Raw genomic sequence first — 13,537 nt, 5'->3', positions numbered from 1 at the left:
TTAGCAATCACTTGTTGGATTTACCATTCTGGTGATTATTGTTTGTGGACTTGTTTCTTTGATTTAATCACTTCGATTTAGTAATCAGATATCTGCTAATTTCCCTAGTAATTTCTGCTGAGTGTAATATATGTATACTACTTGTTCCTGTCGGGTATAATAACATTTAACCGGATCCATTCCTTGAATTATTGCTTCATGCCTTCCTTTCATTGTACATTTGCCTTATATACCCGCAAGAAGGAAACGAAGGGTTGTGCCTTTTTATTCGGTCATACCTCTTTCAATGGTAGCGTCTCTTGTGAACTATTTGTTGCCTCTTCATTAATAAATCGGTGATGTTTATGATTTGTTGATTTGTCTTAAGATAACAACCACTGCCCCTTAATTTGCAATCAGGCCTCTTGGTAATCACTTCCTTTTAATCTTAATCAGCTTCTTTAAGGAAATCGCTCATAATGTAAGGTTGTGATCATATAATTGTGAAGGCTGCAATAGGATGTTCTTGAAGTTACAACCTCCTTGGTTTGGCGGGAGGAAAGGTTGCGTTCTTATTTTATCACCAAGGCTGGCTACCATTTGGCCTTTGTTTTTAGTAGGTTCTTCACTTTTAGGAGTGAACAAAAATGGGTGTCTCTCTACCACAACATTGGGATGGATGGGGGCTTTGTGGGCTTCATTCGCTTTGATCTTTTTTTAGTAAGGGGTGATTTGATAGATGATCCACTTGTTCTTGCTTCGTGATATATCCTATCGCTATCTTCAGTTGCACAAGTTCACAATTATTTCTAGGGTAAGGTTTGATGTATTCCTGACTATATGAACTAGAATATCTAACTTCACATCCATGGCAATTCCAAATGTAACCCCCACAACTTGGAAACAATTGTATCATATCAACATGTTTTCATAGAGGAGAATTCTGATCTATTTTGAATTTAGGTTGAGCTGTGGAGCTAGAGATAACTGCCATTGTGATTTTTATGGCAAGGAATTTTATAAATACATTCAAAACAAAACAAAAATAATTCAAAACAAAAAAATGATATATAAAACCTAGCTCTTTTGAATCTTTGATACATTCATAGAAGAATGAAAAAAAGTTAGATAAACAGAGCAAATAATTTGTTTCATGTTTTTAAAACAAAAATGGATGAAAAAAATTAAAAATAAAATTACCTATTTGCAAAAATATCCTTCTATGATCTTCTTGGCAGCCAATGAACACAATGGAATCGTTGTACAAACTTCAAAGATCAATCTTCAGCCTCTTAGAATGATATTTGTTGTTTGCAATAGAAATAAACTAAAATGAATTTGTTTTGGTGTTTTATATGTTTTAGAAGTCACTTTTAGGGTTGAGGAAGAATCCTAGGGCACCCAATTAAAGTCAAATTAAAAAGAAAAAACCCACTATTGCACTAATGGGTTCGACTTGGGTACCCTACCTAGACACATAAGAGGACCAAACTTAAAGCAAGATCCGGTTTGAACTAGACCCGGATCTGGCTATATAGATTCTTTCTACATTTTATGTATTCTATATCAAAATCTTAAGCATGAAGATTACTCACCCATTTTGTATGCCTATCATCTAGGACACATTGGCCAAGGAAGAACATCAAATTGTTATGATTTGTTCTCACCTTAAATATTCCACAAACTAAGCATCATTCGAACTTAGCCAAAGTATGTATGATAGCAAGCATATCTTTATTATAGATAGAGAAATTCTTTCTAAATCTTACAACTTTGTACCATCAAATGCTATTGAGTGCTCATTCTACATGAGTATTACTCCAATTCCTTCTCTTGAAGCATTTCATTCTATAAATTTGAGAAATCTGGAATACTGATTATAGGGCATAAACTTGTTACCTGTTTGAGCTTCTTGAACTTGATGATTCCATGTGAAAGCTTTGTTCTTGGTCATGTTTAGTTAGAGGTACTAGCAATTGTAAAAAATCCCTGACAAACCTCACATAGTAGTTGCAAAGGCCAAAGATTCTCTCAACTGTGTCAATGTGGTAGGCATTGGCCAATTCAAGATGTCTTGGATCTTCTGTTGGTCCACTTTTAACATCTCGAGCACTAATGACATGCCCAAAGTACTAAATCTTTGTAACCCAAACTCACACTTAGATTCCTTTGATAAGAAAGTTTGTTGCTTGAGTATTCCAAGGACTATATCCAAGTGCCTTTAGTGATCTTCCCATGTTTTATTATATATCAATATATCATCAAAGAACATTAAAACACTTTTTCTCAATTCACCATTGGATACTTGATTCGTGGTAGACTACAAATTGGCTAGGACATTTTTCAAACCAAATGGCCTGAATAGGAACTCAAAGTGTCCAAGACTCCAAAGTGCCATCAAAAAGCTATCTTGTACACATGTTTATCGCATACATAGATATGATGGTTTCCAATCTCAGATTAATCTTTAAGAAATAATTAATAAACTAATCCATGCAACTTGTTGATGAACTCATTTTATTTTAGGCAAAAAACGTTCAATACATTTTGTAGTTGTATTTTGCATAATTTTTTTTTTCAAAAAAGTAAGTTTTTTCAAAAATTAAAGTGTCTTTAAGTTAAGTTTTTGTCAATTTAGAAATTTTTGGCCTAGTAAGTCCGAGTTTGCAAACTATGCCTCTGAGCATCGTGTTTTTCGCTTGAGAGATGAATTTCAGCTCCATGGACTAATAATTTTGTGAAAATTCTCCACAACTATTCTATTCCTAATGCCATATGTGCTTCTCCTAGTCCCACAACATAGAAATCATCACACACCTTACAATCACCAAAGGATAACTTGAATTGTAAAATTCAGTCGGTGCATAAAATAGTGAATCCATTAGCAATTGTTACAATTATTCCGAGAAAGTATTTAGCTTTCAATCCTTTCTTAACCATCAGACCTTCATCAATAGAGTTGTGGGTAGCCCCACTATCAATAAGTACTATTATTCACTTCTTGGATAAATTCCCACTTACCCTAAATGGTTATATTGAGGTACACCCAAACGAGATGGAAGTACGTTATTAATGTTTGCATCTTCATTTGACAAATTTTCAAGTTCATACTTAATGATATGCTCCTTTGTAGCTTGCTATAGCTCTATTTCTTCAATATTAGTCTTACTAATTTGGAAACACCTCAATGTAATGGACTTGGCCCTTGCTAGGACATCTATGACCAGGTTCCCATGGCTCCTTGTAAAAGAAGCATAACGTTTTCCTTCTAAGTTCATTTTTGGTGTGATCATCCAACTTTTTCTTTGCAAAGGGCTTCAATGTCGCTTTTTGAGGGTGTGAGTTAAGTCCTTTTTGAAAATTTTCCTTTTGTGGTCTCATTGTTGGTGATCTTGGCTGAGATGAAAATTTGTTTCTCAATATAGATGTGTTAAGTGTCAAACCCTCATAATAGCCTCTTGAGGATGATGGTGCAAGGGCCTTGAATAGACCTTGAGTGGTTTACGTAGACCTTCAACAAAGATAAACGTGATCCGCTTTGACATGTTGAGTACCATAATTGCAACTCATAAAAATTGTGCTAGATATGCATCAACTATGGTCCATTGTTTCATTTTGGAATGCTCTCTAAAATATTCATCCTCATGCTTCTGCCCAAATCCATCCAAAAACCTTTAGTTGAAATCATCAAAAGTCTAACCAAAGTCATGTCCTATTGTGAATAAACATACTACTTTCATTGAAGATATGGTGGATTTTATGTGTTATTTCAACATGTTGCATGGTTTCTACTTCTCTAGGTTTAGTTAAAGTTCATTCATCTTGATGGAGAAATGTGATGATGTGTGATGAATTCCTTGGTTCATACTTTTTGCGGTTTGCTGATTGTAAGCTATAGTGTAAAGTTAGCCTGAACCTGTTATTGTGGCCAAGTTCGATTGTGGATATTTGTTCAAGTTGCGCTAGCACTGGGTATTTGTATGAATATTTGCAATAATGAAAATCATTCACTACCATAGGAGATTGCATAAGTTTTGTGTAGTTGTTATCATGACGAAGAAAAACTTGGTTTGAAGGAGTTTGTCTATCAAAGCATCATCCATTATTATCATTGTCCTTAGGTGTCAGATTAGAGTAATTTCCCTAAAGCCTTTCCCTTTTGATCTTTGTTTGAGTTTGAGTAAGTGTAGGAGCAAGTTTTAGGTACGATTTATAAACGTAAGTCCCTTTGTGATACGAACATATCACATCATTTTAACTGAGTTTACCCGTTTACATTGTCAAAACCTAACTGAAGAAACCTTGGAGTTACTTTATTTGATCACACAATCTAGCATTTGAGGAGTCTTTGTTCAAGAGAGGATAGGATACTTAGTATTTTATTTTGTGTTTGAAGTGCATAAAAAAAACACATCAATAGGAACCATCACAGTCAGATAGTTTGGAATGTCAGTAGGCTTAAACATAATGAATAGGTCCACTAATGAAATTGATCTTATTTATTTATTTCTATTTAGTGTTTAAGTGAAAAATATGAAAAAAAAAAAGATAAAGGATAGTCAAAAATGACAAAATGTTGAATTCCCAATACCATCTATTGTTGTACCGTCTTTTATTTAAGGAATTATGAAATGTATTATTGCTAATTGGTGTCCAAGGCAGTTTTCAGTAAGGCATGCAGAAGGAAAAACATATTGTTTTGCCAAAGTGTTTAGACCTAGGCTTGAAAAATGTTTAGGCCATGGTCATAATCCTTAAATTGTTGTTTGTTGCAGGCTTCAATCTTGAGGTCATTCCTAAGGTTCTCGAGGACTGAAGTCTAAACACTTAAATATTATTAGCCTAAGCACCAGCATCACAAAATATAATATAACTCATATTTGCCTCAAGTCCACCTCATAAGTTGAGGCCAAATGTAATGTCCCCTTTTCTGCTCTAGCTTGTTTTGGGGACTGTTGGCCATTTTCGAGACTTGTTGGTCAGTCAGAGGCAGAAATTAGGGTTTCCTATTTTCGAAGAGGATGTTTTGGCAGTTTTGGTGGCTTGAATGTTGGAATTTTATAGTTCTGATTCTGGATTCCTTCTGGGTTTTTAGAGGGCTTCACGATGGTGTGACATGCAAGTGAATCTGAGGACTTTTCCAAACTTACTATTTTTAGTAAGTGGGGGTGAGGACAACTTATTTTTCTAGGTTTTTCTGGGTTTTCAGAGAGCCTCGCGATGGTGTGACATGCAAACAAATCCAAAGACTTTTCTGGACTTACTAATTTTTAGTAAGTTGTGACGAATGCTCAAAATGTGGTTAAAATGCATTTGGACACACTTACTATTTTTAGCAGTATGCTGTTTTTAGTAAGTGATATTTTTCGCGGTGCTATTTTAAGCAAGGTTTTAGCAGGTCAATTCAGATGGCTATATTCGGCAGGTCAGTTTGAGTAGTTGGTCTTCCAGCATTTTTGGAGCTATTTTGGCAAGTTTGAGCTTATGTTGCACGACTTTATGGTTGAGGAAAAATATTTTATAAGTGAATTATTTATAAGGCATGATGGACGCCTTAGAAAGAAATAAGTTAATTTTATGAAATAATTCACTTTATTACCTTGGACGCCATAACACTATTTATATTTGTATGAAGTATATTTGCTACTTTGAGGAGGTCGATTTGTTGGAAAATGTTGTTTAAAGTTGGATTATAACTTAAGGCAATATGGATGATTCATTAAAGGGATTGCTTAAGTTATAATAAAGTCATTTTCTCAATTATATGTTGGGCGCTCGCATTATTTGTTATTTGCATTTTAATAAAGTGTCTTGTCTAGGCAAAATGGGACGACTTGGTGAAGGGATGAAATGAAATGCAAATTAAAGTGAATTTGAATGTCATTGTTTAGTCCCACATTGGAGGGAAAAGGAGGTTCGATTTGGGAGAAAGTTATAAATAAGTGCCTTGGCCTTCATTTGAGACCATCCATTATTGCTCTGATAACGAAGTGCTGCCAAAATGCTGTCAGACTCTTACTTTGAGGAATGCATACCTCCTAGTGCCTCAGTTTCGTGCTTGAGAGATAGTGCCTAGCTGAATGTATGTCTGTTTCTCATCCAGAGGACCAGATTGGACTCAATGTGGTGAAGATTTGTGTGGATTTCTGAGTGTTCTTGTTGCTGGTCGCGGAGTGTGCTGAAGTAGATTCTTGGTTGCAGGTCTCAGTGTGTCATTCTTCTCGTTCTGGGTATTTCTTCTATCTTTCTTTATGGTTTGGGTGATTCATTTTGTGAGTTTGTAGAGTCTAAAATGGTGTTTGGGATTTTATTTTTGAAAAATCGTACCCTATCTAGCCGTACCATGTGGCTGAGTTCTTTGGGATGCGTGCATAAATTATTGGAGTCAGTTTGCCATGTTTTGTTGTCCTAGGATTGATCGCCTACCTCCTAGTGATCATATGCTTTCAGTTTCATGTCATTTGGTTAAGATTTGGGCGAGTTGTGAGTGTTTTAGTGGGATTTGGTGTTGCTGGTCCGTGTGTTTTTAGCGTGCTGGGAGTATATCAGATTTAGAGATTTTCCGTTTTGGAGTGTCTTCTTGTATGAAGTTGGTTTTAGGGTGTGTGGGTTCTTTGGTGTGGAGAGAAAGATCTTGGTAATTGTTTGTAGCTGTTGGTTCTTCATTCTTATCTTCTATGATTCATATTGTAATGTTGGTAGTAGTACTAACAACAATTTCTATTGATCTTTCTTAGACCCATTGCAAAGTGGAAGAGGTTGGCCTTGCCGCCTATCTTTGGGATAGTAATTTCTCTTAATTTGTAATCCATATTGTGCATTGTAAAGCTGGTTAGTAGTACTAACAGCTATCTAATTGGATTATTGCTCTTAGTCCAACTGCATAAGTGGAAGAGGCTGGCTCTGCTGCCTACTTTGAATATTGTAATATTGTCCTCTCGCTGCATAAGCGATAGAGTTGATTTGTAACTTCATTTCTAGTCCTCTCGCTGCATAAGCGGTTGAGTGATTGCTACTTTAGTTGCTTGGCTGGTTTACTGCCAAGTGATCTTTCAGTATTCTCATTATCCCACTGAAAAGTGGAAGGGGCTGGCTTGCCGCCCAAGTATTGTAATCAATTTCAGTTTCTTGCATCTAACGATCCCCACACTGTATGCTCTCACCCTCCCAGATTGGGCTCTCGGTGATCAAAAGGTGGAAAGAGTTACTTTCAGCAGTATTGGGATTTCATTTTCTAACCCTAATAGGTGTTTGTGTTGATTGTAAACTAAAATAATTGAAAAAAAATTAAGGGGGATATTACTGCAAACAAATCAATAAGCTAGTTCATGGTTAAACTTGAAGAGCAAGGCTGGAAGGCTTATGAATTTACTTGAGGGCACTGTCGAGGACCATGGCTAGAGAGCTTAAGTGCCACCTTGTGGCAAGCCCAAGATTGAGATGAGTCTTATTTCTTATAAATTGAAAATTTCTTTGAAAATCCAATAATTACTATTGTGTAGGATAGGTATGATGACTTGCTTGGATTTCTTATAATATATCCACACCCTATCTTGAGCTCCTGTGAGTGGATTTAATAATGACAAGCATAGTTGCTACATGTTGGACTAGGTATTTTACTAAAGTGTTTAGATCTAGGTTTGAATAATGTTTAGAGTTTTTTTAGACCATTGCATACATTCATATGTACATACGTGTACACATACATATCAAGCATGTATTTTTTTGTATTTGGAAGAATTGAAATGCAGTTGATAATGTAATTTTGAAACTTGATGGCTGTAACCATTGACCTTAAACTTAAGGATGTCATGCGCCTGGAATTTGCAGATTGTATGTTTGCTTGCTGATATGCTTGGAAATCAAAATAGTGAGAATATTTTAAGATTTGAGACTTTCACAAGTAAACATATACCATGTCTAGATACAACTGTGTGATGTTTTTTCATTTCAAATTTTGGAGTCTTCTTTAAGTCCTCTTTCAGGAGTAACTACAATAAAGATATATAGTGCTTTTCTTTCTTTCCACTCTGTTATGTAATTAAGGAAATCTTTGATTGCTTTGACTCTTTGAGATGAGAAATATTTTCCGAGAGACTGTTTAGCCAGTTCTTCAATTTCTAAATGATTATACCTTTATAAGAAAAATATGACAAGATTTCTTGTGTAGTGTATTTCTTTAGCCTTAGATGTACATCTCCTATGCATTTACAGGAAAAACCATTTTCCTATGGATTCCGTTCTTGGGAGAGTGTCTTCTTCATATTTGGTGGTTCATATTACAGCATATGTTATTCATAGGAGGGTTAGTAGTGCAATGTTATCAAGCTTTTTGCATCAATGCAAATGATGATGTATCTTGGTTAAATTTAATGTTTGACATCTACACGTAGGTTGGTGCACGACTTGGAAAATTTGTTGGACATTACAGAGCATTTTGACAATAATAGTGATGTTGACTGTATTCCAGAGTCTCTGTTGAATAGAATCATGGTTTGTCCAAAGATGTTTGCGGAATCTCTTTCAAGGTGTACGTATTCTGAATCTTAATAAGTATATCAATTTTCAAAAGAATTCTTAGTTTTGGAAGGGATTTTCAACTTGGTTTGAAGTTATTGATAGCTTCTCTTTTAAGGTGCATTTTAAGACATAAAAGCATCTTTCATATTGTGGTTGATTTTGAAAAAAATAAATTTCTAATCCAGATCCTATTGATATATCGACAAACATTGGTATAATCCTGTAAAAGTCATTGAATTCATTTATATTGCAGCAAACCATATATTTTTTCAGCTCTCAGAATGTTATGCATGGTCTCAGAGTTATGTTTTTTCTTTTATGCTTCTCACTTGGATAAAATAACCTTTCCTTCAGCACCAATGAATCTTGTTGAGCACAGGAAACAATTACAGGGAAGTTGCTTGAAGGTAACTTCTCATGGACATTTTCTTTTAATATTTATCTTCATTTATTCTCCTTCCAGTATTTTCAATAGATTTCTTTATCTTCATGTATATATGTCAACTTTTACATTGCTTTCTTCTGATTCTTGCCATTCTATTCCTGTGAGTTTTACAAGATCTCTGGTGTTCTTAGTTTTGCACCCAAAGAAGGAAATCAAGATTTTGGTCGGGCAGAATGGAATCAAGATATTAATGATAATGGTAAATGTCTATAAAAATGGTATGCACAATTTTAGTGAATTGAGTCTTTTGTAGTTAAATTAAAATGCTTTGTTTACATTTGTTATGACCTGCTAAATGGAATGTCTGTAAGAAATGCTTGCCAATTAAAATGATTTTACAATGAAATGTTGGCTTCACTGGTATAGACTCTATTCTTTCTGTCCTTTGCCATTTGTATTGAAATACATTCAATTTATTCACCCAGGTTTCTTATGCTGCAGAAAATAGCCACCTTATTCATGATAAGGAACAAAGCAAATTATCCTCTGAAAATGCCACAAAACATGGTCCAATCTTGAGGAATCTCTGCAGTGAAACTCACATGCTTGGGGTCGACTGGGATGATATTGCTTGGCAACAACAGGAGAATTGGTCAAAAGATGACAGAAAACCTGAGTTATTTGTTACTGCAAATGTTTGTTCTGTCGCAAAGAATAGTGAAATGCTGCAGCAGAGCAATTGTATTCAGGACATTCCAGTGAGTGATTTTCAAGAAACAGAAGAGTTCTCTATACCAACAACACATGTATATGAGAAACATCATATGCAAAACTCTCAACATTTCCCAGTTCAGAGGTGTGATGCGCCTACCTGTCCAACTGTAGAGGTAAATACTATCAACTCTCAAAATATTGATGGGACTTTTAAAGAGCTTAAAGATCGAGAGGATTGTTTAGAGGGATTTTCTGAAGCTGAAGTCATTGAAGATTTTTTTGATCAGCAAACAAACTATGCAAAAGCACCCTTAGAATGTCCAACTGCAGAGATAATTCCTATCAACTCTGAAAAGATTGATGGGACATTTAAAGAGCTTAAAGATCGACAGGAGGATTGTTCAGAGGAATTTTTGGAAGCTGAAGATTTTTTTGATCAGCAAACAAACCATTCAAAAGCACCCTCAGACATTAGCACTAAGTGTGGAAATATAGAAAATTCAGCTGATTACTTACCCAGTCAACATGATAACTTTTTGCTGGATCGAGGTATTGGAAACACTAAAGAAATATGCAATGAAAGTAGCACAGTTCAATTTACAAGTGAGGATGTCTGTGGGGTGTCGGTACCATCAAATTCCACCAAGGAAAAATTGGAATTCAAGAATGATGGACAAGACAATAATGGACTGAAACAGAGGAAAAGATATTGCTTGGATGATCTGATAGCAGATGTGATCACGAATGAGTGCCAATTTCATCAAAAGGCTTTGTTTCATTTTGATCTTGCACCACTTTCCTCAAGTTTGGCATCTCAAATATATTCCTTTTATCATCAAGAATTTATAACAACTATCCATTTCAAGCAGCTACTTGAAGCATCCAAAGGTAAACAGTGTTCATTGCCCCATCTTTTATGTAAAAGGGATAGTACACAATTCTTGTCCACCTTTGTTGTGTGTTTTGAATACATCTAATTTTCTAACCATATTAGAGTTTGTTTTGGTTCGGGTTTAGTTAGAAATGAAATGCTTAATTTAGTAGTCTGGCTGTTCTTCATATACAAGGGTTACGGAATACTTTATCTTTGAATTTTCATAGAAGTTGACAGAATGCATGTCAGAGATATGTTGGAAATGTGAGTTGACAAGTACAGGGTACAGAAGATTTTGCTTCTCATGAATGTTTGATGTCTTTGTCAGGTGTGATTTATTCTCTTTCAATTTTTTCAATATATCTTTAGCTAGAGGATAGATCATAGGACAACTGAAAGAACTTCCATGTAAATATAAAATCCTAAGCTTCCTTTTCTTGAGCAGATACATTGCACAAAATTTATGTACAAAGAGGATTACACCAATGTCTGGGAATAGAATCATACGTTCCTTTGTTTTTCTAGGTGCCTTTTTCCTTTTGTAGTGTCTCTGGGTCTGTTGTTATCAACACTTTGCAGCTCACATCATCTCTGTTTGGTAATTTCAGAAAAAACAAGAAAGGAAAAAAATATATATTACATGTTTTTTAATGTTTTCAGATCAGCCTGAGGAAGCCTAGGAATCATTAGTTGATCAGGAAATATGAATAAATATTTGGAGATTGTCATAATAGGGATTATAGTAGTATAGCATTATAAGTCATACTAAAACAGATTTCAATAATCCTTATAACAAGACTATGTTTAAGTTGACTTGTAATGGGGACCTTGTGTGTGACGTTATGAATCTAAAATGAAAGAGTTGTAACCACAAGGAATAATTTAGAATGGAATGACACAGATGAACACAACTTGCACCAAATATCGCTCCCAATTACATCCACACTCATAAACAGAGAACATGTGCATGAGGAGTGCACGTGCATGTGTGTCAGTGATTGACTACTTGTGCCTCATCTAACATGTCATTGGGGAACTCCAATCTCATTAGTGACCACTGCATCTTTGTTCCAGCATGACAAAAAACATCTCGAAGACAAATTTTGGTTTTAAAATTGAGTTATATGAGACCTTTGTTTTCATGGTACTTACTAGCCCAAAGTCGTGTTGGGAGGGAAATTTGACTAGTACATGCTTAACCGTTTGATTGATGATTGATCAATTACCATATTATTACCCCCCTTTTCTTCATCTCTTTTCATTTGATTCAAAGCTGGAGCCAGGTTATCACCATAAAATCACTACATTTTAGCCACCATGTTGTTGTGCAATCATTAAAGCATTCAGGAGATATATGCACATAGAACAAAAATCTATTTGGGTAAAAAGATTGGCCTGTGCAGTCTTTGCCAATTTTGAGTCTGGGAACTATGGTTTGTTGTGTTATCCAGCATTGATCGTCTTTTTGGTCTTAGTTTTGAGATTAAGGGGACACTTTGTGATGTCATGTTTTTATACATTTTTGTGTCGTACTTAAATTCACTAATATTTTTCACCAGATCTGTTAGAAAATTAGAAGTTTCTTTATCTCCCATTTTACAACAATCAAATTAGAGGTACATGGTCCTTTTTCTTCTAGAGCATTTCATTCCTAGATGTAGTTCTTCCTGCTACTATTAGTGTAGGAGACACTGGACATTCCTTGATATTGCTAGTTTTTTCAGAAATTAAAACTTTGTTGTAGATCATATATTTTGCATGTCAGCATTTAATGTTTCCATGCTAGTTTTAGAAGTTAACAGAAAAAATAAGATATTTTTAGAAGAGAAGAAGAAAGTATGGGAGATAGAAAAATGAATTCATTTCAAGAATCTTTGTCAACATTGGTACAGACTGCTTTGTATGAAGGATGAGTTGCATCAATCTATTATTCCAGATATCTGATGAATCATGAAACATGTCTTGACGTGATTTTTCCATGCTAGTGCCATCCTATATTCTTTGTTTTCTTTTGAAACTTCTTTCTTTATTTGGGCTCTATTTACTTAATAGACCAGCTGTGATCCTTTAATCCATATCATCATGTGCTGATTTGGAAGAAAGTGCACCATATTTATTATTTCGTTTCTAAATGCCAAAAATTATGCCCTTATACCTTTATCACTCCTTTGTTCAAATCAACTTCCTGGCTGAACTTGTTAGCACTCTAAAATTGCATTCTTAGACTCATTTCATTGGCCTTCACTAGCCAATATATTTGTTTGCAGCTCCAAATTGCAGCCACCATAGCTGAGCACTTCATCTTTAACTCAAAATATTGCAACCATGATCAACCTACAAGAAATAGATAGTAGACATTTTGGACTTTGACACGACATCTTTACTGTTTGACCAGAAACAATAATAATGGATCTTGACAAATCAATAGAAACTGAGTATCAAGTTGTACAAACATTGAGTTTTGGATTTGGTACAACACTCAAGTATTAATTGGAGGAAAACCCTAAGCTATGTATATCCTCATCGTTTTTCCCTGTTAATCTAAGGCAAAGAGGCTTCACTTAGAACTCTTTTGCATTTTCAGTGGGATCTGTATGTGTAAATCCCTCTTGTGTGTGCTTTTACCCTCACCATTTATCTTTTGCATTCGAATCAATTTATATTTTTTGGGATGGTTCTTTCCTTTTCTCATTGGAACCTTGCAATCTTCTTCTCCAACTACTATACCATTCATATTAAATTCTACAGTACTACTATTGTCCTATTCAATTGATCAACAATATATACTATTTTAAAATTAAAACCTATAAGAACTTTACCATGTAAATCCAACTTCCCAACATAGAAAATCAATTAAATAAATTGCAACTTGTGTCCTTTACGTACAAATTCTTATGGACATCAATCAACAATCTGAAGTTTGGGACAAGCATTTCAACTTAACACTAATTTACTATCCTTTGATGAAAGATGATAATGAAAAAAATGTTGACAAATACATATGCAAACCCTAGGGGAAATTTAGAGAGGCTATAATGGAGGACAAATTCTCATATACAACTAAA

General features: G+C 34.8%; 1 protein-coding gene across 4 annotated transcripts in view; it reads left to right on the top strand.

Annotated features, from left to right (window-relative positions):
* The window catches only part of LOC131067554 (uncharacterized), a 207,378-nt gene that overhangs the window by 99,991 nt on the left and 93,850 nt on the right, over positions 1–13,537 (top strand). For 2 of the 4 annotated variants that reach the window (XM_058002628.2, XM_058002626.2), the window contains 4 exons: positions 8,373–8,509; positions 8,854–8,906; positions 9,059–9,143; positions 9,386–10,486. In XM_058002628.2, the coding sequence (XP_057858611.2) occupies positions 8,373–8,509; positions 8,854–8,906; positions 9,059–9,143; positions 9,386–10,486 (1,376 nt within the window). Of the gene's footprint in view, positions 1–8,372; positions 8,510–8,853; positions 8,907–9,058; positions 9,144–9,385; positions 10,487–13,537 lie in introns of those variants that run through there. The other 2 variants (XM_058002627.2, XM_058002629.2) reach the window with 2 other exon arrangements.

This window comes from Cryptomeria japonica, chromosome 10 (assembly GCF_030272615.1).
Source record: "Cryptomeria japonica chromosome 10, Sugi_1.0, whole genome shotgun sequence".
Classification (NCBI taxonomy): Eukaryota; Viridiplantae; Streptophyta; class Pinopsida; order Cupressales; family Cupressaceae; genus Cryptomeria; species Cryptomeria japonica.
This window is presented reverse-complemented; position numbering and strand designations above follow the sequence as displayed.